We start from the raw sequence: 23,676 nt of genomic DNA on the forward strand, positions 1-23,676 counted from the left end.
TTCAAAGCACAATCAAGCAATGACATAAATAGCATACATACTTTTAAGAATATAAAAACACATTGTAGGTGTAGATAATTTTGGATAAAAGTATGGGCTATATATAAAAAAGAGAATTAAAAATTAATAACATTTTAATTCATCCCCTGCATGTGCAAAGTATATGCGATTGTGCAAAATAGGCAAGAACAGAATAGAACCCAAGTGGGTGATGATTCATTTAAGCAGCCTACCAAAACATCAGTCCAAGAGGACATCTATGCGTCTCAATCTGACCTGATTTGTCAGTGTAAAATGAAGTGTGCAAAAGTGCTAAGAAAAATCGTGTAAAACATATGTTAAAAACGAATGCATTCGGGAGGTTTGGGCCAGCACGTTAGATGTGTAAAATACAGGCTGGTGAAGTACAAGATAGCAAAAATGTAGGGGGATCAACCTATAGACATGCATAGACATCTTCGCTGGAGTTCAAACCCTGCGGAGTCTTAGTGTCTAGCTCCACGATATATTTAGTTTCCAGAGCACGCAATAGGGCCTCCCGGTTTCCTCCTCGTCTGAGGGGGAGAACTGAGTCGATGACAAAATACTTGAGGAGCTCAATCTTATTGTCATGCCGTTCTGTAAAGTGGTTTGCAACAGGATAGGCAGCATCACTGACATTGATTGCCCTAATGTGCTGGAGTATCCGTTTGTGGACCTGCAATTTGGTACTACCAACATATTGCATGCCACACGGACACTCCAGCACATATACGGCAAAATCGGTCTTGCAAATTAGCTGTCTAGTGATGAGCCGTGGGATATCACTGAAGGGAATCCTAAACTCGGTCTTTGCTTCGCAGCTGGAGCACTTCCTAAAGCCTTTGCTGGCTTGCAGCCATGTCTTGCATGTACCAATTTCAAGACTAGACTTGACTAATTCATCATTCATAGATCGAGCTTTCCTGAATGTAATTTCAGGCCTGACTGCCATCAGGTCCCCAATGACAGGGTCATTGCGTACCAGGCTCCAGTTTTTGTTTTAAATTTATTGGAGCGCTTGGTGCTGGCGATTATAAGTCAGTATTAGTCTAACTAGCTGGTTGTTTTTTTCTGTGGCTAATGCTGGTGTGTTATGTAGTAAGACCTAATTTCTATCAATTTGGTTAGCCTTAGTGATCGCCCTGTCAATGACGGGAGTGGTATAACCCCGAGCTTGAAATCTTACTTTGCTGGCTTCCTGTGCTAAATGACACTCAGCATCCGTGCTGCAAATGCACCTGATACGCAACATCTCCCCGTAGGGGATGCTGCGTATCAAGTGCGCCGGGTGATGGCTCTTGACGTGCAGCACAGTATTGCCTGCAGTGGGCTTTCTGTAAAGCTGTGTCTCCAGCTTGTTGTTACTCATAATAACTTCTACGCCCAAAAAGAAAACATGATCCTGACTTATATTGGACGTGAAGTTTAGGTTAAGTGTGTTGACATTGATCAAATCAATGAAATCCAACGCCTGTTGTCTGGTACCGTGCCATATCAAAAATATATTGTCGATATACCGGTACAATTGAATTACATGTTCAATGAAAGTGTCGTGATGTACACCATAGAAGACCTTCTCCTCCCAGAAACCCATATGCAAACAGGCATAGCTGGGAGAAAAGCAGGCCCCATGGCGACGCCCCTAACCTGTTGAAAATACTGATTCAAGAACATGAAGAAGTTATTATTCAAACAGAAGGAAACCATGGCAAGCAACATTTTGTTGTGGTCAAACATATGAATAGGCCTCCTCCCCAGGTAATGTTGTACCGTCTTCAAACCATCTAGGTTTTGAATACTGGTGTAGAGGGATGTGACATCCAATGTTATCAGCCAGTATTCAGAGTCCCATGCCAAGCCATCAAGTTTCCTTAAAAAGTCCCCTGTGTCTTGTACATAGGAAGGCAAGGCCTTGATATGTTCCTGTAGAAAAGCATCAATGTACACAGACGTGTTTTCCAATAGGCCATTGCGGGCCGAAATGATGGGTTTGCCAGGCGGCTTGTCAGCACTTTTATGAACTTTGGGGATGAAGTAGATTACAGGAGTTACTGGATGCTCATTTTTAAGGAATTTGAGTTCATCTTGACTCAGTAGTCCTGAACTTCTCCAAGCCATCAGTTGGGAATAAAATTCAGTTTGTGCTTTTTTCACGGTAACAACATCACAGCATTTGTAGCAGTGAGGATCATTCAACTGATTATAGGCTTCCTCCAAGCAAAGTGCTCGGCCCACAATACTACGTTTCCCCCTTTGTCCGATCGGTGGACTATGATGTTGTCATTGGCCTGTAGCTTTTTGATGAGCTGGATGTAGCAGCTATTTTGTGCTGTGTATTTGTGCTTTTCCGGTAGGGTTGTTGCATAAAGTTTTTAATTCCAGAGATGGAGAGTTCATGGAAAATGTTGATGTTATCGTGCAACATTAAGGGAGTGAAGGTAGATTTTGTTTTAAATTTGGTGTTACCAGGGATATTTAAGACCAAATGATCTTCCATGGTGCCAGAGCTGGAAATTTCATTGTGAAGCTGCTGTAGATCTTGCAGCAAATCTAAGTCATTAGCACACAGTCCTTGTGTCATTTCTGTGGTAGATGTCAAATTAGGTTTTGGAATTGTCTTATTGCACTTAAAATATATATATATCCCACAGCACTCCTTCACAGCCGTACCTTCACTGGCGATCGGTTGAAAAAGAGCACGGACCACCGGATTCTTTTAAAATACCGCTTGATTTATTCAATCTTCTCACATCAAACGGCAGCCATTACGCGTTCCATCCCTCCGTGGGGACTTGATCACATGATATTATATATATATTAGGGAAAGGGTTTAAAAGTTTTTTTTAAAGGGTTTAGAGTGGGAAAATTTAGGGTGGGCATGGGTTGTATATATATATATATAGCACTTTAAGCACTTTATATTTTACAAACACTTTAAGCAGCCTCGAGTAGGTACAGATATTGGGCAGTACAATGCATTTTATGCAGTTAGAAGAATTCTCAAATGAAATTTTGGACTTAAAATGTAAGGAAAGAACATTGTTGTGCAACAAGGTATTTCATTTCAATGTGTACAGACTCACAGTAATAGTCATTAAGCTAAGACATATCTGCTTATAAGAATTTTATTATGATTGATATATTTATGGTTTTAGAATTATTTATATATAGAAAATGACATTTTGACAGATTAGTAAAATATGTACATATTATGAAATTACTTTGATAAAATAGAGATGCACAATACTATTTATAGCGATTTTTTGCACAAGAGATACTAAATCTACCCAGTGTTTTATAGCAAACTGGCATTTATGCCGATTAGGAGTATGAAAAGCTATATCAGTCCACTGTTTACATGAGTAAATTGTTTACATTTCTGTATGCCTTACAAAATTACGAAGGTATATATAGACAGTACTGCACTTGCACATTAAGAGGCAAAAACACAAGTATGTCTTCTATGTTTTTTGTTTAAAGCTTATCACGTCATGTGTGCACTGTGGGCGGGCAGTTTGTAACTAAGTTTAAAATGCCTCATTTGCTGCTAAAAACTTTGGTGTGAGCAAGAGCACGGCTGTGCTTGAAACGCGTCGCAGCGGAGCAGGGCAGGGTGTATATATATATATATATATATATATATTCACTGAAAAATCCATAGGTTTCACACCAGTTATAGATAGGAGGAAATTTTACTCGCATAAAACCATTGAAATTCCCACGTTATAGTTAGTTGGACTCACTATAACTTGCGCGTGCAATGCACTGCTGATGACGTCACATATTACATCACTCATGACATGGTCAGTGACATCACTCATGACATCACTGATGACATCACTGATGACAACATCCTTGTGACAAAGTGGCAGACCTCCTATCAGCATAAAATGACCTTTGACACACACATTCAAAAATAGAAACTAACATTTTCTTAAAAAAGTAGAAACCAATACCAATTACAACAACTTATTAGGTAATTCCAACATCTACATACACATCCACTCATTCACCAACAGTTCTATATAGTCACTCATGCATGTACTTACTCATCATATGTACTCATACACCTATACATCCTGTTACACACTAATACTCATCCATATAGTCACTCACACACAAATTCACACATGCAAATAAACTATCAAAAAACCATTTACTTGATTATACTGCTATATACACACCACTTCACATACTTCTACAGAAACGGAAACATATTTACTCTCTTAAACAATCAATTATAAAAACACATACTCACTAACCCACCCATACACACAATCATCCACCCATACAGTCTTGCACACATGCTGTCTTCAAAATACATACAAATAGTGAGTCACTCATTCATGCATCTGTGCTCTAAGTAATATCCCCCACCGAACCATACAGACACTGATACTGATACTCAAAAAAACAACTAATAACCCATATACACACTCATGTAGCTACTCACCAACCCATGCAGCCACTTATACACAAAGTGAGACACAGATACAGATATTTAAATATTTAAACATTACTCGCTAATATATGTATTCACTAAGATACATTTAATAAGTCAGTTAACCAATCAATTTTACACAAAAAAAACATCCATTTAGACATTTATTTACCCATTTATTCTTCCATCAACCTTTAGATATACATATATAAAAAATATTTATTTTTCAGAAAGATACACATTCACTGGATGATGTCATCAGTGATGTCATTTGAGATGTCATCAGTGATGTCATGAGTGATGTCACTGACCATGTCATGAGTGATGTAATATGTGACGTCATCAGCAGTGCATTGCACGCGCAAGTTATAGTGAGTCCAAGTAACTATAACGTGGGAATTTCAATGGTTTTATGCGAGTAAAATTTCCACCTAACTATAACTGGTGTGAAACCTATGGTTTTTTCAGTGAACCTATTAGGTTTTTTAAATGCTAATTCCTAACTATAACTGGTGTGAAACCTATGGTTTTTTCAGTGAATATATATATATATATATATATATATATAAAATTTCTATGGCAAAATGAAACCCCTCATTTTGTTCCTTTTCAAATTAAATGTATTAAGTGTTACCACTTTATTCCAATCAAGATGACTTCAGGTGTGCCATACTTTTGTCATAAGTAAGACTGTTAGCGCTCTAGCTGTTCTTTAGAACACTCTGGGACATTCTGTCATTGGGCTATAGTTGGGCTACATCTGGCTGATATTTGGGCTACATTTGGTTTTTTTTTGTCTCTGGTGGCCATCTTTGGGCTACATTGGGCTACATTTGGGCTCTAACATATATATAGCCCAATGTAGCCCAATATATATTTTTTCAAAGTTAATTTTCGTAAAAACCACTGGAGCATATATCTTGAGACATAGCAAAGGCACATCGGGGTACCAGTCCCTACAATTTTGCCAAGTTTGGTGGAAATCCATTCAGCCGTTCGGGCTAAAAGTGAGTCCAACCGCCCTATGGAAATTAACATGGGCAAAACACGTTTTGAGACACCCCTTTTATCTCGGCCCCCGCTTGACGGATCCCCCCGAAACTTTCAGGGAAGGAGCGCAGCGAGGCAAAGTTAAGGAAAATTACAGGCAGATCCCTCATTCGGCGCCAAAGTTATTCCCAATAGAATGTTGCTGATTTCCTATGGAAAACAATCCTAACTATAATAACTACCTACTGGATGTATATATATATGTGTTTTAGGGGAATGTTTAGGGTGGGTTTTGGGGTGGCAAGGGTAATTTTAGGGTCGGTATGGGTTTTGGGGTGGTAAGGGTCATTTTAGGGTTTAGGCTGGTTATGGGTTTTGGGGTGGCAAGGGTAATTTTAGGATGAGGGGATGGGTTTTGGGGTGGCACAGGTAATTTTAGGGTTTAGGTTGTAAATGGGTTTTGGGGTGCCAAGAGTCATTTTAGGGTGTTGGGTGGGCATGGGTTTGGGGTGGATAGGGTAATTTTAGGGTGCTTCCAGAAAAAGAAAAAAGTAGCTCTGAAAGCGCAAGCAATGGAAGGACACTGGGCAAGGAAGCAGCACTTGGGTAATGCTCCAGTGGAGAGCCAAACACAAGAAGAAGTAAAGCAGGCACATGTTGCAAAATGAGAAGCAAGCAAATGAGAGTGACGATTAAGGCAACCAATGGTAAACAAACGGGAGGCTCTAAACCTCATGTAAGTAAACAAAACATTTCACAAGCGACAGAGCATGCGCTGCCGTGGGCGAGACCTAAACACTGAGGAGCTATGATAAGCTTACAGAGGATGTGGTGGAGAGGGCAGCACTGCTGCGTAAGCTTACCGAGCCCCCACACAGTAAACCACTGTGAAACTGGGAAGAACACACACACATGAAAGAAATGAATCACAATTCAACCTCAGACTGAAACCCTCAATGCATGTGCAATGATTGGATGCTTACAAGGGCTATGTGGGTGGCATTACTTCAATTCAATAAATGAACACGATATATTTCAGAAAGGAGTGACAGTGATATAAAAATGAGAGGCCTGAACAAAATAAAAAGCAACTAGATGTTTTGTGTTTCAAAGCTTGCTATTCACATCTTTAAATGAATAAAAAGAAAAAACAATACAGTGTCGCGCGAAATGGCTAAAGAGCACGGTGGTACACATTAATATGTGATTTGCATAAACACACACCAAGCGGGTTAGAATGAGACAGGATGGGAGATTAAGTTTTAGGTTAACATGAACTAGATTTTGAATACACGTATTTGACAATTACTACACTGTATTAGTCTTCAAATCATTTTTAATGGACGATGTCTTTATAATAAAATGTTCGTAGATTTATGGCAGGTTTATGTAGTGGAGAAATTAAACAAATAAAATTAGTAATGAGGGTAGGGGAAATCAGCTGACAGGGGTTCAGTAAAATGACTTCTGTCGTAACCCAGTTTAAGCATTGAGAGCTTTTTAGTTGTTATTTAGTGGCATTAAACAAACATATTTCATCTCACTATAAAGAGGGGTAAAAACCAAATAGTAAAATAACGATTACAGATATTATAAAGGTAGAATTAAACACAAATACTGTACATGCTGAGAATTTGGTGGGACGGTTCCTCCATGTTTTTCTCCGAGTGGAATTGCGAAGTGTGCTGTTATGTGGCTTTGCTTAATTTACAAGTTCTGTGAATCGCATACTATGTCCACAAAGCATAGGCAAAAATAGCCCCAACCCCAATGTGGTTTAGCATTGTAAACGTAACGTTTTTTCTAAACCTCTAGTGGGATTCAGCAGCATTGCTCCTACAGGGTAACAACAAAGACGAGTAGTTATTTGTCCAGCTTACGAATAAAAGGGGAGAGAAGTATTATAATCAGGCGGGTACAGGGGAAAGAAAGCGGTGGTACTTTGTTCTACCTATGTTAGTGAGAAAACTACTCTAATGTAGCTTTTCATTCAGAACATTATATATGGATTTGTTTGTTTTTTTAATTATGGAAATCCCATTAAATCACATATTTTCTTCAGGAGACTAATTCCTGTGCAGCGCATGAAACAGCCAATTGCAGAGCACAATTGCTCTCAAAATTATTTTCTTGGCTACAACGTGGTCTGTCTGCCACCCTACAAAAACCTGAGTATTCAAGAAGTACTGTTCAAAAATGTCATAGAGAACCTCAAGAGTCCTGGTACTCTTAGGGTTTAATCTGTGAATTCATCCCTCAGGCTTTCTAGAGAAGCATGAAGGAAAGCATTCAGTGAGACTTCACCAAACACGAGCTCTCATTTGAGGCGGGTGGGGAGGTGTTTCCTGGCCACCTGTTCATTAACCACCGGTGAAATGGATGTGTTTGTTCCCATATTGACGTAAATTGCTCTGCAAATGCCTCATGAAAAGGGAGCAGAGGCTTCATCTATTGCTCTGCTAGTCTGAGAATCTCAGCAGCCTTATCAGCACTCCTCGGAAGGCAGGACTGGATGTAAACTGCAGTGGAAAAGTGATTACCTTCATTTTCATCTCCAAAAGCTTCAATGCAGAGGTCGAAGCTAAAGGCAAGGGTCTACAATAAGGAGATATACAGTTCAGCATCAAGGTATACAACTGAGAAGTACCAGACGCAAATGCAGATGGGCCATACATACAAAACGTGTCATACAGCTTCACGGTCACTGGTTCAGGTGAAAAGAAGAGGGTAATGGTATTTGAGAGATCTGAAAGATGGAAAAATGCTAATCAGAAGATGATTTGAGTGGTGCCTGAGAGAATTTACATGAATGACGGTCTGACTAGAACTGTGATTTCTCATGCAGGATGGGGATTTTGCCTTTCAACAAAAGTACTGTTTAGTTTGTGACCAATGGAGGTCATCAGCTAAGAGACAATGAGATCAGATCTTCTTAGGTTTTTCATGCCATTTCTTAGATGGTAGTGAAGGAGGGAAAATGCCTCTTTCCTGATCGCTTTTGGATACTAATTTTGATGAAACTGCCTTGATTCAGTGCCGTGCTCAATCCTCACTGGCATCAAATTAACAGTTGTGAGGATGTAAAAGAGAAATATTTGACCTGTATTTCCTGAAAGGTTTACACCCAAACTTAGGAAGCAACAAAGCCCAGAAAAACCCCAAACACAGGCCCAAGGACGAGAGACCGCTCTGGAATCTAATTTGTAACATGTAGATAAAAGGAGCAGACACCTTAATGAGGCTTTCATTGAAAAGTTGCATCACATCAATTAGCTCCGCACACAAAGCTACTCTGGCACCACAAAGCATTAATAAAAGGACACTAATCCTTTTCTGGATCATGTACACCTTGGAACATTTCTAAAGATAAAATTTTTTGATGAAATCATATCTATCTAAAAATAAATAAATGGTGCCAAATCGGTCCTAAATGTATGAACCAAACAATAGGCATCTCATCATAATCACTATAAATTTATCAATTTCACAGCTGATCAAAGCACTACTCAACTCAGCCGATTTGCCTTCATTGGAGGCTTGGTGTAGGGACACGGACACTACCATGGTCACTGAAAGAACTGTTTATGTAAATCGGAAGTGCCCCCGAAAGTGGACTAAAATTTGGACTGCCTGGAATACTTACAGGGGAGATATATGTGACCCCATACCTGAATCTGATGATGACAGCTCAGATGATGAGTCAGATGATGACCGTTGAAATGGAATGGGTGAAGAGTAAAGGGGTTTATTTTCTGATAAAGGTGGGAGGGGAGGGAAATGACGTGTCATTGCTGGCTTACTAATCGTTGTAATTCAAATATGCATAACTGCACACTGTCTTTCCGATGACTGTTCTTATATTAATAAACAGTTTTCAACAAAAAAAAAAAAGCACGACTCAACTGATCATAAGAAGGTTGTTCAGCATAGTATTAAAAAATTCGATTGTACAAAATAATTTATGATGAATGGCACTTGAACAAAGATATCATACAAAAAATAATATTCTAAATCAAGACTTCTGCCAAACATTAATGAACAAAGACAAGTGCAGAGTTCTGTCAACAGTCAGTGATAAATTATACATAAATTATCTGGGTTTTTTCTGGAATGCAGCTCCAGATCCATAGTTCATTCGGATAGGTAAGGTCAGTGTCTCTTAGTGGTTAATTCCATGCATGACCATGGTAGGGATATGCTCCCTATCTCTAAGGGAGGATCGATGGCGTCTTAGGGGTCTTGCTTTAAAGCACCCAATGCCCCTGTATTGTGTTTATTGAAGAGTTTCAACCCCAAACATTCACGGGGTCCCCTCAGGTCTTGGAACTGGTGGGTCAGTCATGGAACATATGAGGGGTATTACTCTAGTGGGTCATGTGTTGAGCAAACAGCCCAAGTGATAAATGACCTGCAAAATAGCTTTATACCTTAGTTCAGGATGCTATTTTTTTGTGCCTAAAATTAACTAAATAAAAGTGCTGTTAGAGTGCTGTCACAACTCACGTCTGATCATAAATAAAGAAAGAAAGGGTTTTTTGAAACCTCAGTCTTATGTACAGGGATAGCTTTCAATGCCAATGTACAATTTTCCATGGGGGGAAATGGTCCCATGTACGACTTTCTTTGACTTACAATTAGAAAACGATGCATGCATCCGTTTCAGTGTGTTATACTGAAACACATATCCTTCGATGGTTTGAACACATACTGAACAATTCCCACATTTGTGGTGTCCTTGTAGTGGTGTCAAACTCCAATATTCACATAATGTTCCTTTCATTGTTGATGCAATGACTGTGTGTGCTCTTCCCAGATGACTTCCAAAGCTCTGATTTTTTTTTAAAGCCAATTGATTCTATATGTAGAATAGTATTCCTTCCTTTCCAATATTTTGTATTGATTTTTCATCAGTATAACATTCAGTAATATTGCATTAGTGAGAGTATAAATTGTAATAGCTAGGTAGAATAGGTAGCAACATGGCAGTGCATAGATTCCATACACTTATTACCAGCTACTGAGGTCCAAAAAGTGAACGCGTTAGTATGAGAGGACAAAGGTGAAAATCTTATAAGTAATCAGATACTAAAGGAGTACATCTTATCACTTTGCAAAAAAAAAGATATATATCCACATAAAGCATCGCTTAATACATACGGAGGAAATATTCTTCAAGTCCTGGGATCCCTCCCAAGGTCAAGAAGAAATGCTCATAGATGCTACCAAATGTAGTTGGGTCTAGAAGTTATGGCAGAGACTTCCCATACTGTTCTAGCTGCTCATTACAATAAGTTAACTCCTTAAGCCAGCCTTCATGTGACTGTGTGTTACCTCTACACCAGTGTCTGGAGACTGCCCGGTGAGCTACCATGCGAGCTCTGATGTTCCTGTGACCTCTCTTTCACTAGCCCAAACAGGGCCGCGCTATGGTTCAATGGGACAAACATCCCGAAAGAGAACCTATTACTGAGTCCCAATAGCTATATATATGTGGAGAAAGACATGCTAAATGTAAGAAGCCTGCCTCAACGGCACCAGAGCGCCCACACATTGCATTAATGAATAAACCACAACGCTGCAGGCTCAATGGTGTGTGATAAAGTCTTGAAATGTATCATTCTCTATCAACTATTAATTGACAAAGCACCAATTTATCCCCATTCCTCAAAATTTATCTGCACTTCTAACTCCGCACACCACTTATCTTTTACGGGTGGAACCATTACCAGGGCCTCTTTCTGGAGAGCAGCATATACATCAGAGACAAGGTGCTAATTAGTAGATGAGGAGAGTAACACGGTGAGCGGTTTAACCTCCGGTGGTTGCTGTGTAACCCCTGTAAATGTATTTCTACATGCAGCCTTAAACTACACAAAAACAAAAAAAAAACACATCGAAGGCAGAATGAGAAGGCCTAGAGGTGAGATCCTGAGGGTCAATGAAGTGTCCATCCAGGAAAATTCTGCCCAGCGTGATCAGTTACATAGACTGTAACTGTTGGACCACCCTCGTCTCGTGTCAAGAGTAACCTAGGATGATTGATGAGAGGGAGCCGTGGAGAATATATCCAATCTACTGGGCTCAGCAGAGAAGCTTAAGACAGGCAGCTGCAGCGCAAGCCTCAGTATCAATTCTACACTACTTACGAATGGGCTGCCGACATACCACCGCCCCAAGACACCCGGGTTAATATTACTCATTTCAATTGCTACAAGCAGTATATATGGGGTCTGGGGGGCCCAGTACCAGTAATGCAACAAATATGCTTGATTACATAGTTAGTAGTATAATTCCACATCAGGTGTCAAAGAGCCTCCTTGATCATATTCATGCGTGAAATACTTCCCACTTAATTCGGGACTGGGCGTCTCTTTAGCCCATAATAGGTTTAACATGAGGGATCAGAAAGTTCAGATAAACTGATGGGTTAACAAGCAATGGTATTATAATAAACAGATAGAGTAATTTTGACAAATAACCATTTTCATAAGGGCAATACAACTTGCTATCGACAGAGGTTGTGTCACCTACAGTTTCACTGTCTCTTCTATTTGAGTCAGGGCATCACCAATTTTTTCTCTAATAAAGGAAGATTTATTGTGGCTTCTCCAGATACCGAGGTGTCTAAAAATGTACAGCACCAACAGAGTGGATATTCCAAGGGAGTTTCTTCCTTTCAAATATTTGTTTGTGGCACTGAAGGCAAGTTTGTTTTATATTTACGATGAATGTTACCTGTAAGTAAGCTAACCTATTCCTGTTGTTTCACTTTGGAGGAATGAAAGGTTAGTGCGACTGGCAGCAACAACAACAACAACAACAACCAAGCATTTGCAATACAATAGGACTCGCATTTGCAAGAGTTTAAGCTATTGGCATTGTAAATGACAATGCCTTTCATTATCTGTTTTGATAATTAACCCATAAATAAAAGGCATTGTCATTTACGATGCCAATAGCTCAAACTCTTATAAATGCGAGACCTATTTCACTTCAAAGAAGCAGCCACCATTGTCTCGGGTTGCTTGGCAAGTGAAAGTGGGCATGGTGTGCTGAATGTTGCAGGAGGAAAAACTAATTACAGAAAATAGTGCTTACAGACTAAATAAGACATACTGTGTAACAGGAGTAAAAGGGCCAGTCTTTATGGGAGGTTACAAATAAGGAAAGGCAGTAGTAAGGAGGGACTAACAAGCCTATTAACCAATTAGAAGTCAGAATTTATAAAAGGACAATGACACAAGCCAATGAAAAATATGGGCGGAGAGTGGGCGGAGCTTCAAGTCCATACTCGAATACAGCATGCCTCGCAGCGCATGCGCTGCCCAGGCTCAACCTAAAAAGGAGCCATCCCATCATAGAAAGCATTGCAGTCCAATTTGGTTTTCGCAGAGGATCTACTATGATCAACAACAAAAGAACAATTTATGATGCAACCAAATTACCATCCATGATGAGTGAAGCCAGAACACAATTTACCAAAATTCAAGTAAAGGATTAAAAGGATGGGGTCAAGCAGCAACTGTGTTAAATAGGTGGAACTCATGGGTGGAAAACTTGAATGAAAATTGACTTATTCGCACCGGATGGAATTCAACTCCAGTATGGCGATAAGTGTGACCAACAGCATAAAGTAAACAGAGGTGAGATCAGTGAAGAAGCACCCACTTAAATATTCCTTGGATTAGCTGGGGTAAGCCTCTTTTATTTCAAAAGATAGATTCATAAAATACTGCTGCACCTAACCTAACGGGAGGTTCTGACTGGCTGAGGAAGTGTCTAATCACAGCAAAATTGTATTTTTCCAGATTACCACTGGATAGCCAAACTGTTTTGGCGGTATTTCTCTCCTAGAACACTTCTCAAAGGCCAGCACAAGTGATTATTGGCTGAAAGTCTTGAAATCTTGTCTAACAGACCAATTGTGAGCTTACAGGCCGCACATTGCTTACCATAGGTAGCCTTTATTGTCACTTAATTGTTTGCTTTGTATGCAAAGGCTTTCCAACTCCATCTTGCATTTATCCCTTCCCTGGAGTAGAGATGGTCGAGCCAACAAATTAACAGAGAGAGCATAGCCAGACCTGAACTAAGGGTCTAAATTGGCTCTTTGAACCTGTTCATAAGCCTATACTTGAAAATATTTGCCATGTAAGTCATACAACAAACATCACATAAAATTTGATAACGTCTTCTTAGAATTCAAAAAAGGGTGTTTCTTTAATACATGGAAGCCCTCATATTAAACATGCCACATTAAAGCATTGCAAAGTATTTATTTAAAGAGATAGTGATAGTTTTCAAACATGGCCTTAGAGCCATTCCTGTCCCGCTCCCAAATTGGCGACAATGTCATCAGCGTACTAAGAGGCAAAAAAGTTGTCACGTGAACCGTGTATGTGGGCCAGATTCTTACAGTTAGAGAGATATTATGATCAATTAATTCCAACACAATAGTATTTTCGTACAGCTGGTAATATAAATTCATGAATTTTAAAGTGATTTCATACGTGATAATGAATAAAAAGGAGGTTCAGTGAACTTAAATTTTTGTCTAAGATCACACAGTTTTGTTAAACGGGGAAGCAGCAATTAATCCAGGTTTTCTGGTTTCACTTTGTTCAAATCAGCAACTAAATGGATATCTATGTGTCTATCCTTTTGACTTCAAAGGTTAATGCTTTAATTTTACCTCTTTGTGCGTGAGAATAGAACAAAGGTGGCGGGTAGAAGCCACATGAAAGCTCGGCTCATGAAGGGCTGTAGGTTCCTCGAGCGGAGTCAGAGCCAGACTTTAGGCTCGAGCCTGGCTCAAGCTTTCTGTGGCTCGCCCACCTCTACCCCGGAGCATAGCCTCTTTAGCATCCTTTTGATTATCTGACTTTTATCCTTGCATTGCTCACTTTTAGGGAACTACTTTTTGCTTACTCCAGGAGTGCGTGTCTTCTATCTCTCTTCCTCGTGTGTTTATCTCCACCAAATACCCACTGCCTGCGCTCTGTGTTGCAAGCCTGCTCGTGTTCTTCTCCCAAAACCTAACTGCCTCCTCCCTTGCGCTTCATGTTGCATTCTTGCTTGTCTGCTTCTCCCGCACCTTGTGTTGCTCTCTCTTGCATGCTGCTTTGCCCCTCCCCACACCTACCCCTCATTGCTTACCCTGCCCACCTGCGCACTCCTCTGCTCCCCCAACCCAGCCTTTTTGAATATATATTTTTGCACAGGTATGGGGAGCGGTCGAGGTAGCCAATGGCTGCTGGCCCCTCTACCGTAAAAAAAAGTGCACTACTTTGGTTTCATTTATTTTTAACTTAGTGATCCAACTTGGATCTGTAAAGTAAAAAAAAAAATGGTGCCCACATAATTTTGTAGGCCCGCATACGCCATTACACATAAGCGCGCCTGCAAAATGACTCGGAAACATCATGGCACCTTTTTTCTTTCTTATGGCCATGCTTCACAGAATCTTCCTGACGCTGTATAGCATTGCCAAAAAGCACTGGCAAAGCCAAAAGGGGAGAACCTTTGGATTTGCCACTGCTTGTTTTTTTAAGTGGCAGCTGTTCAGCAAGGTTTGATCCTTGTGAACCACATTAAAAGACTCCACCACTCACCTCAAGAATTAGCTCATTTAGATGTGCAGTCTCATCTGACTCAATGAGCATTGAATTTCAGATATCCTCTTTCAGGGCGGCGCCGAGGTTAAGGGGCGTTGGCACAGCAGCGTGTAGGCGTTCCCGCTGAGACTGCCCACGCTGAAGCTGACCTGTAGGTTTGCTGGGCTCTTTACACTCACATATTCTGTATAGGGGCACTTACCGCTCATGCTTCCCAAGTTATCTTTCGAGTGGCAGAGCTGCTCTTCGGTTTCCCCGTCTTTGAGGTTTCCTATTTCTCCGTAGTAAAGTGCGATCACAAGCTGCATTATCCGTATGAACATAGGAAGCTGTTGGTCGGTGAGGGACAGTTTTAAACACTCCACCAAGGTATGAATCTGTGCAAAGAAAGAGAAATACCACGTTGTTAATACAGTTGTTAAAACATGTTATATACTCCACGTCTGACATTCTTAGAAGTTGTTCAGATCCCAAAGGCGTTACATGGTAACTCTGCTTTACTCTGCTATTAAAAAATAGCGTATGTTTTTCAAACACTTATCACTATCAGTGCAAACAAAATGGAATTTTTCAGTCAAAACGGTCTACCTAGATCTCATGTTAATAATTAAAGGGACAGCTCTGAGCATTGTTAATTTGATGAGTGTTAAAGATGTCTTTTGGTGGGGAAGAAAAGGCCCCCTTCGTGGCCTAGGGGGTGCATGCACCCCTGCCCTGTGTTTCCCATAGCAACCATCGAGACACTGTTAGACTTTGGCCTCTTCGCACTCAAAGAGGGCCCAATGTGACACAAAAAGGGACCCAGCGCTGTGCGCGTGCACCGCCCTTTACCAAGCTTGACCACCGTCAGCTCAATGGGCTGTGGAGGACTGACAGTGGCGGCAGCTCCTGACTGGATCTACAGTACAGGCCATTTTACCTGTTGCCTGCAGAAGGAAAGTGTGCTACTGGGCTTTCCTGTTTAAATTTATCTTCCAGTCCTTGAAATCAAGTCCTTCTTCCTATCTGTGTCAGACATGGATGTCACACGTGTTCATAATAAAGTAGCATAAGTAGAATGAGCATGGAAGGAATGTACTGTGTGTGTCTGATACAGCCAGGAATACATTTTGAATCTCCTGGATGTGAATGGTACCTAAGAAAGAGGATTGGAGCTAGCCTGTCAGACATCAATGAGCTCCTTTGATGTCTATCTGCAAGCTGAGGAATCTGTAGTTAGAATCTCTATTGGATAAACAAGTCACATACCTTCGATAAAGCATTTTATGGTAGAGACTCTATATAAGCGCATATTCTTCACTTCATTAATATCCCCAGGTGCCAGACTGGATCTAGAAACTTTTCAGCAATTTCCTCTTACATTGACAAGTGTCGTTGTGAGACTCCACTCTGGATAGGACGTTGGTGTCCCCATATGTGTGCCACCTCTGCCCACGGACGTCGGTTCATTTCCTGATCTATGTCTGTGACGTCAGATGCAGAGCTATGGAAATCAAGTAGTGCAGTGCATAGATCTTAAATTCTGGCATCTTATTAATGGACAGTATGAGTTCATTCCACAAAACGGGGAGGAGGTAGACGGTCCTGTGAGGAATTTGCAGTTAGATAGACTCTCTACCAGAAAAGGCGTTCCTGAAGGTAAGTAACTTGTTCTTCTAATAGAGACTTCTAACCACAGACTCTTCAGCTTGTGAATAGACACCAAAGGGTTCTACCTCTTCTGGTGGTGGGTCTGTGGAATGGCTCAGACCAGGAAATCCTGCAGGACAGAGCAGGCGAAGTGCCCCTACTGCCAGACTTGGCTATCCAGGGAGTAATGCTTCGCAAACGTGTGGAAAGATGCACATGTCACAGCCTGGCAAACGTCCAGAACCTTCACCTTGAGTGCCCGCGCAGTGGTTGCAGCCTTCACTCTAGTAGAGTGAACGCACAAGCCTTCTGGTGGCTGTTCCTTAGCCAGCCCATAGCAGATCTTGATGCATAACACAATCCATCTAGAAATGGTCCTCTTTAGCACCACTTTACCTTTCTTAGCTCCAGTAAAACTGCCGAAAAGTTGGGTATCCTGTTCATAGTCTCTGGTTTGGTCTACAAAGAAGATAAGTGCCCCCCCAAGATCAAGGCAATGAAGTCGTTCTTCCTCCTTGGAAGGGTGAGGCTGTGCAGTGAAAGCCAGACAAGATGATGGATTGCCCAGTGTGGAAGGGCCTGAGAACCTTAGGCAGGAAAGTGTGATTTGTCCGAAATTACTTACGGAATAAAGATGCATCTGGTGAAACTATGGACAAAGCCTGGAGTTAGCTCACTCGCCTGGCCAATGTTATGGCAATGAGAAGTGCTGTTTTAATATATAGAAGGTGAAGAGGACAACTATGCAAGGGTTCAAAGGGAGCACACATCAGATAAGTAAGAACAAAATTAAGTTCCCTCCTGTGGCATCACAAAAGGTGTTGACAGGAGGATATGGGTCAGCCCCTTCAAAAAACACATCACAGGAGGTGATTTAAAACATAGGAAGGTGGAAAGGTAACCCTTAACTGTTGCCATAGAAAGGCCTTGCTGTGCTAGGGACAAATACAACAGAAGAATATTCTATACTGCACCCTTAGAGGTTGGATGAGGCAGGAGAATAACTAAGCAACAAACTTCTCCCAGTGTCCTGCATAGACAGATTTTGTAGATGGATCCTTGGCTGCGAAGATGACACCAACCACCTCGGAAGAAAGATGGAAAGCCATCAGCTGCCTCCATTAAATCTCTATGTATGGAGGAGTAGGTTACTCAGGCTTGGGTGCAAAACTCGTCCCTGCTGCTGCGACAAAAGGTTCTTCAAAAGGGACAGGTGGATTGGAGGACATGTGCTCATGGTCTAAGTTCCAAGTACCATATTCCCCTGGCCCTGTCCGGAACCACTTGAATAACTTGGGCCCAGTCTTTCTTGACCTTTTTCGGTACTCTAACCAGGGCAGGAAGGGCCAGAAATGCATACACATGTCCCAACCCCCAGCGTAGGTGGAAGGAACATCAAGGCGAGGACTGCCTTGGAAACTCCAGCGTGCAAAAGTTTGGGCACTGCACATTCCCAGTGGTGGCAAAGAGACTGAGTCAGGGTTCTACCTGTTGCTGGAAGACACTCTGTGCCACATCCAAGTGTAACTTTGTAATTCGCTGCTAGGCAACGTCGGGTGAGTTCATCCGCCTTGGCTTTTAAAGCTCCTGCCAGGTGCTGTGTAGTCAGGAAGATGCCCTTAACATTTGACCACTTTTAGGGATGCAAGGCCTCCTGACACAGAACCCTCAACACCACACCACCTGCTTGTTGCAATACCACAGGCGGTCATGTTGTCCATGAGAATCTGCTTCCATTCCCCCTTGATAGTCGTGAGGAATGCCATCAATTCCAAGCCAATCACTCGCAACTCCAAACTTTATATGGAGGAGAGTTTCCGGTGGATACCAGAGTCTTCTGATCTCCACCTCTCTCAGATGACCTCTCCAACTCAGCAACAATGCATCGGTCACAACCATTAGCTTTGGGTCGGGTAAGGGAATGTGTCTGCCACCACTCCAATCGTGGTAGAGAAGCCACCAGTACAGTCTTTCGCAGTCTTCTATAGATTGCTTTGGTGCTGGGCCACTGAGACTTCAGATCCCACTGCAGAGCCGCATGTGCCACTGGGTGTGCTCCACAAGTATAATGCAGGAGGCTCAGAAGTCTCAGGGCCGCTCTCACTGAGACCCAGGTCAAGAGCTGAAACATCAGGATCATAGCCCGAATATCCTGGACTAGATAAGCCGGCAGGATGGGTCAAAATAGCACCGCATCAAGGACGGTTCAGGTGAAAGGCAGCCATTGTGAAGGGGTCAGGTGTGACTTTGGCACATTGATGGAAAAGACCAACAATGTTAAGAAGTTAGCTGTCGTCTGGAGGTGGCTTAAGCGTAATTTACACAAGCTGACAAGTTATGGGGAAACTGATATTGCCAACCTACGCAAATGGGCTGCAACCAACACTACCTCTTTGGTAAACACACCAGGTGCACTGGTAAGACCAAAGGCGAGCACAGGAAACTGAAAGTGCTTGTGGCCTACCTGAAACAGTAGGTAATGCCTGTCGAACTATAGGACGAGGATGTAAAAATATGCATCCTGCAGGTCCAGTGCTACCCTCCAGTCTCCTGGATCCAAGGCAGACAGGATTTGGACCAGGGTGAGCCTTCTGAACATATCCTTCCGGAGAAAGAATGTCAGAAGGCAAAGGCCAGGATACACTGTAGGCTTCCACTATTTTTCATCACCAGAAAGGAATAGCATACACGTATTTATGAGAGCTTTGAAGAGGTAAGTGCAGAAGGTATGTGCTAAGACTTCATTCGCACACTGTGATGATTTCTTAGACCCCCTTCAATACGGCACATTGCATTAAACCCAACTACTGTATTCCAACTACTAGCTACTAGTAGTTTATGCTTGCTCTGTTATTTTGCAGCTCACGTGGTCTACGCTTCTGCCCTTACCTCTTCAAAACGCTCATAAATACCTATATGCTAAAGGTATGTGCCACAATACTTTATGCTTTCCTTCACTTATGCCCCCATGCGCATTCATGGGTTCCCTACTCCAGCTTGTACCTTTTTGCCTTCCAGCATTATCATAGTCGTGTCAATTGTGAGGACCTCCCTACTTGGACATCTGTGTTTACTCTTTCAGTATTGAGAATCTCGAACATAGGTTGGTATATTTTAATATTCTATCCTACATGGCCTCCATGAGGAGCTAGAGTAATTTGCATGAATCACCAATCTAAGTAACACATCTTAATTGGACTCAGCACAATGATCAGCATGGCATGCATATACCAACGTGATATCTATGAACCTAGATTTTTTTATATTAACAACAAACTGAAAAAAGACACATAGTGAAGGTTTTTCCTTGGTGGAGGTTTTGACCATCGTAAATGTCACCTTTTTAATCTATAGAATAGCGGTTTTGGGCTCAGTAGATGTGTAATGTGATTGCAGGATACCTACAAGATTCCACATTGGAGGTGGCTTTCCTGATGAAGGCATTGAGTCACCGAAATGCAAGTAGACAGATGACACAGGATGATTAAGAATACAAGCCACAGATGGTATATTCACAAAATGTACTGACTCAAATACGTGTACTATATAGACACGTAGTAAAGACATTATTATTGATAAATAAGAACTCTCAATCAAGTATAATTCATGTTAGGTATCATGCACTGCCATTGTAAAGATTTGGGGCCAGATGTAGGTAGGCGAATACCGGTCGGTAACGGCCCAAAATCGGCCGTTACCGACCGGTATTGAGAAAATGAGATGTAGGTGACAGAAATGTACCGAATCGGAAAATATGAATCTGTAAAATACCGATTCTGTGTTTCCCGAATACATATTTACCGAATCGGTATTTACCGATACCTTATTTACCGACTCCTTATTCACCGAATCGGTAAATAAGAAATCGGAAAAAATGCCCATCGAGATGTAGGAAAGGATAAAAATACCGAATTTAATGAAATTCGGTATTTAAGAGTCGGTATTTACCATGGACTGAAAGCAGGTGGTAACCATGTGCAGGCTATAAAAAAGGGCCCAAAATGCAACAGTGTTGCAAAAATGGCGGCACTCTATGTGATTGCGAGGAGGCGAAGGCTACAGGCTACAGGTCTGAGGGTATGGATAAGGGAGGAGCAGGTGTACAGGCATAGGATCACTCTGTTCCAATTGACTGAGCCTGAGATACTCCAGAGGTACAGGCTGCACCCCAGAACCATCATGGACTTAATAAGGGACCTCCACCCATACCTGGATCACCCAACACCCAGGGCCCACGCCATCCCACCCCATGTCCAGGTGCTATGTAGCTTACACCTGCTTGCCTCTGGGAGCTACCAGAGTGTGATAGCTGCAGTAGGTGGTGTATCCCAGAGCTGTCTGTCCCGTTTTTTCAGGAAGTTTCTGGATGCCATGGCGCAGAGAATGGGACATTACATCCGGTTCCCTGACACACCTGCGGAACTTGCCAAAACAAAAACTGACTTTTATGGACTGGCACACTTCCCGCATGTGATAGGCTGCATAGATGGCACCCACATTCCCCTATGCCCACCTGCAGCCACCGAACACATCTACAGAAACCGTAAGTCAACGCACTCCATCAATGTGCAGGTGATATGCAATGCAGGCAACATCATCACCGACATAGCGGCCACATTTCCTGGGAGCACGCACGACTACATTTTCCAGAACAGCGGAATATACACACGGCTAGTTGCTGGAGATTTTGGAGATGGATATCTGCTAGGTAAATAAGTGTAACACACCCTGTAATGAATGGCAGATGAATGTGTAATGTGATTGTAACTCATGTACCTCTCATTCCCTCCCAGGTGATAGTGCATATGCCCTGCGTTCCTTTGTGCTCACACCGTACCTCAACCCAACTAACAGAGCCGAAAGGCGATACAATGTGGCACACAGGTCAACTCGCAACGTAGTGGAGCGAACATTTGGACTCCTCAAGAGCAGGTTCCGCTGCCTCCACAAGAGTGGAGGTGCTCGACAGTACACCCCCATACTGTGTTGCAAGATAATAGTGACCTGTGCCATTTTGCACAATCTTGCCACCAAGGAAGGCACAGAGGTGGAGGTGACACATCACGAGAACATTGATGATGACCAAGAACATGCAGAGCCCCAGGCAACAGGACCAGCAGCAAAAGATGGTAGATTGAGACAGACAGAAATTACACGTCGATATTTCTAGGTAATGTATGACACATAGACAGGTATAGTGTTTGACAAGTGTAGTTTAATATTCACTACATCATCATTGTCACATCGGAAGAGGCATCATACATCAAAGTCTATGTCTCTGGCTGCTCCTGCTCAGTTGCCGTCACTGTGTGCAGTTGTGTCAATCTGCAGCATAGGTCAGTGCTTACGTCCACGCACTACATTGCGCGATTGATGTGCCTGGCTTTCAGATTCTCTGCTGGGGCCTGACTCAGCATGGCTGCGCCTGCCGCTCCTGCGCACCTCCGGTACAGGTGTGCTGGAGCCACTCCTGCTGGGTGACCCCTCTGTCTCCTCCACACCAGTGTCACCAGCATTGCCTGTGTTTGTGTTGAGCATCTGCTCCATCGCAGAGGTCACTCTTCCCATGCCCCGTGTCAAGTCTGTGCAGCAGTGCACAATTGCATCCTGCATGGATATAGACCGTCGGCACAGTAGTGACGTACTTGAAGCAAATCTGTTCATTGCCTTTGTTTGCTGGCGCATGTACTGCCGATCCCTGCCACGCTGTAGATGATCCCTGTCCAACTTATCCGACAGAACACCCATGTATGTGGAGATGTCTGTTATCCCCTTTGATATTGCCTCCAAACTAGATGCTATGTGGCCTATACCCTTGTCCATGTTGGTCATTTTATTGTTCATGCAGCGAACCTGCCTATGCATGGCTAACAGTGCTTTGGCCTGCTGGCGCTGTACTTTGACCATTGTGCCCTCCAGGCCACAGAAGATGCTCTCCCCTTCCTGCCCCTCCCCACCCTCACGTGCCCTCCTGCCAAGAACACTGGTGCGCGCAGCGCCTGCTGCAATCTGTGGTCTAGCCTTGTCAGACACAGGTGCTTTTGTTTGAGGTACAACATCCTCATCCTCCGAATCTGAGGTTTGCAGGATCCTCTGAGGGGGCTCCTCATGCCTACTTGCCCCTCCCTGCATGGACACCTTGGACATTGCTATGGGTGTATGCGGTGTGCTTGACAAGTCAGGAGATCCAAACAACAAAGGGGATAGTGGGACAGGTGTTGTGGGTCGCTCTGGTGATGAGGCTTCCTGGGTGGTGTTGTTGCCTCCTTCTACAGCGCCGTGACCTGTTTTTTTCTTCTCTTTCTCCCCTCTCTTAGTTGCTGGTGCCCTCTCCTCCCTTGCTGGTGCTGAACTTCGTGAGGACTCTTCTGTGGAATAAAATTGACATAGGGTCAATGTTGTTGTTCATCTGTGTGTAGTTCTTAAATAAATATTTTACACACCTTTGCCCAGTGCCATTGTGTGTTTGGTGATGTGTGTGGCATGCCTTGCAGAGTCATGTGGCGTATGCTTTGCATCTATGTATTCATGACTACGTCTACCATGATGCATTGCTGCCACCAAGTATGAGCTGTTATGCAGTGTGATGATTCTACACAGTGGGGTACGGGGTCAGGTTGATGGTTGTGGATTAGGGTACATGCCTCTTACCTTGTTTCTTTGTAGCTTTTGCTGTACTGTCCAGGTCTCCTATCCCATGGATGCATTCTGGCTCCATGGTGGTTTCCACAAGCTCCTCCATCGCCGTCAGCTTTGGTGCTTTGCTCCTGCCACCTCCAGTCCCACCAGCATCCTTTTTTTGTGCTGCAATCTTTTTCTTTGTTACGATGCGCAGGTCATACCATCGCTTTTTGATGTCCTCAATCTCCCGGTGGGTCACACCAATGGCATTCACTTTGCCCTGTATGCTAATCCAAATGTTCCTCTTCACAGTCTCTGCAACATGCAGAGACTGTCTCCCGAAAATGTGGCTGTAGTGGC

General features: G+C 42.6%; 1 protein-coding gene across 7 annotated transcripts in view; it reads right to left on the reverse strand.

Moving 5' to 3' along the window:
- Positions 1-23,676, reverse strand: part of VPS13B (vacuolar protein sorting 13 homolog B) — a 3,181,000-nt gene that overhangs the window by 2,905,672 nt on the left and 251,652 nt on the right. For all 7 annotated transcript variants that reach the window (XM_078686964.1, XM_078686965.1, XM_078686963.1 and 4 more), the window contains exon 7: positions 15,269-15,443. In XM_078686964.1, the coding sequence (XP_078543090.1) occupies positions 15,269-15,443 (175 nt within the window). The remainder of the gene's footprint in view (positions 1-15,268; positions 15,444-23,676) is intronic.

This window comes from Lissotriton helveticus, chromosome 4_1, assembly GCF_964261635.1.
Source record: "Lissotriton helveticus chromosome 4_1, aLisHel1.1, whole genome shotgun sequence".
Lineage (NCBI taxonomy): Eukaryota > Metazoa > Chordata > Amphibia > Caudata > Salamandridae > Lissotriton > Lissotriton helveticus.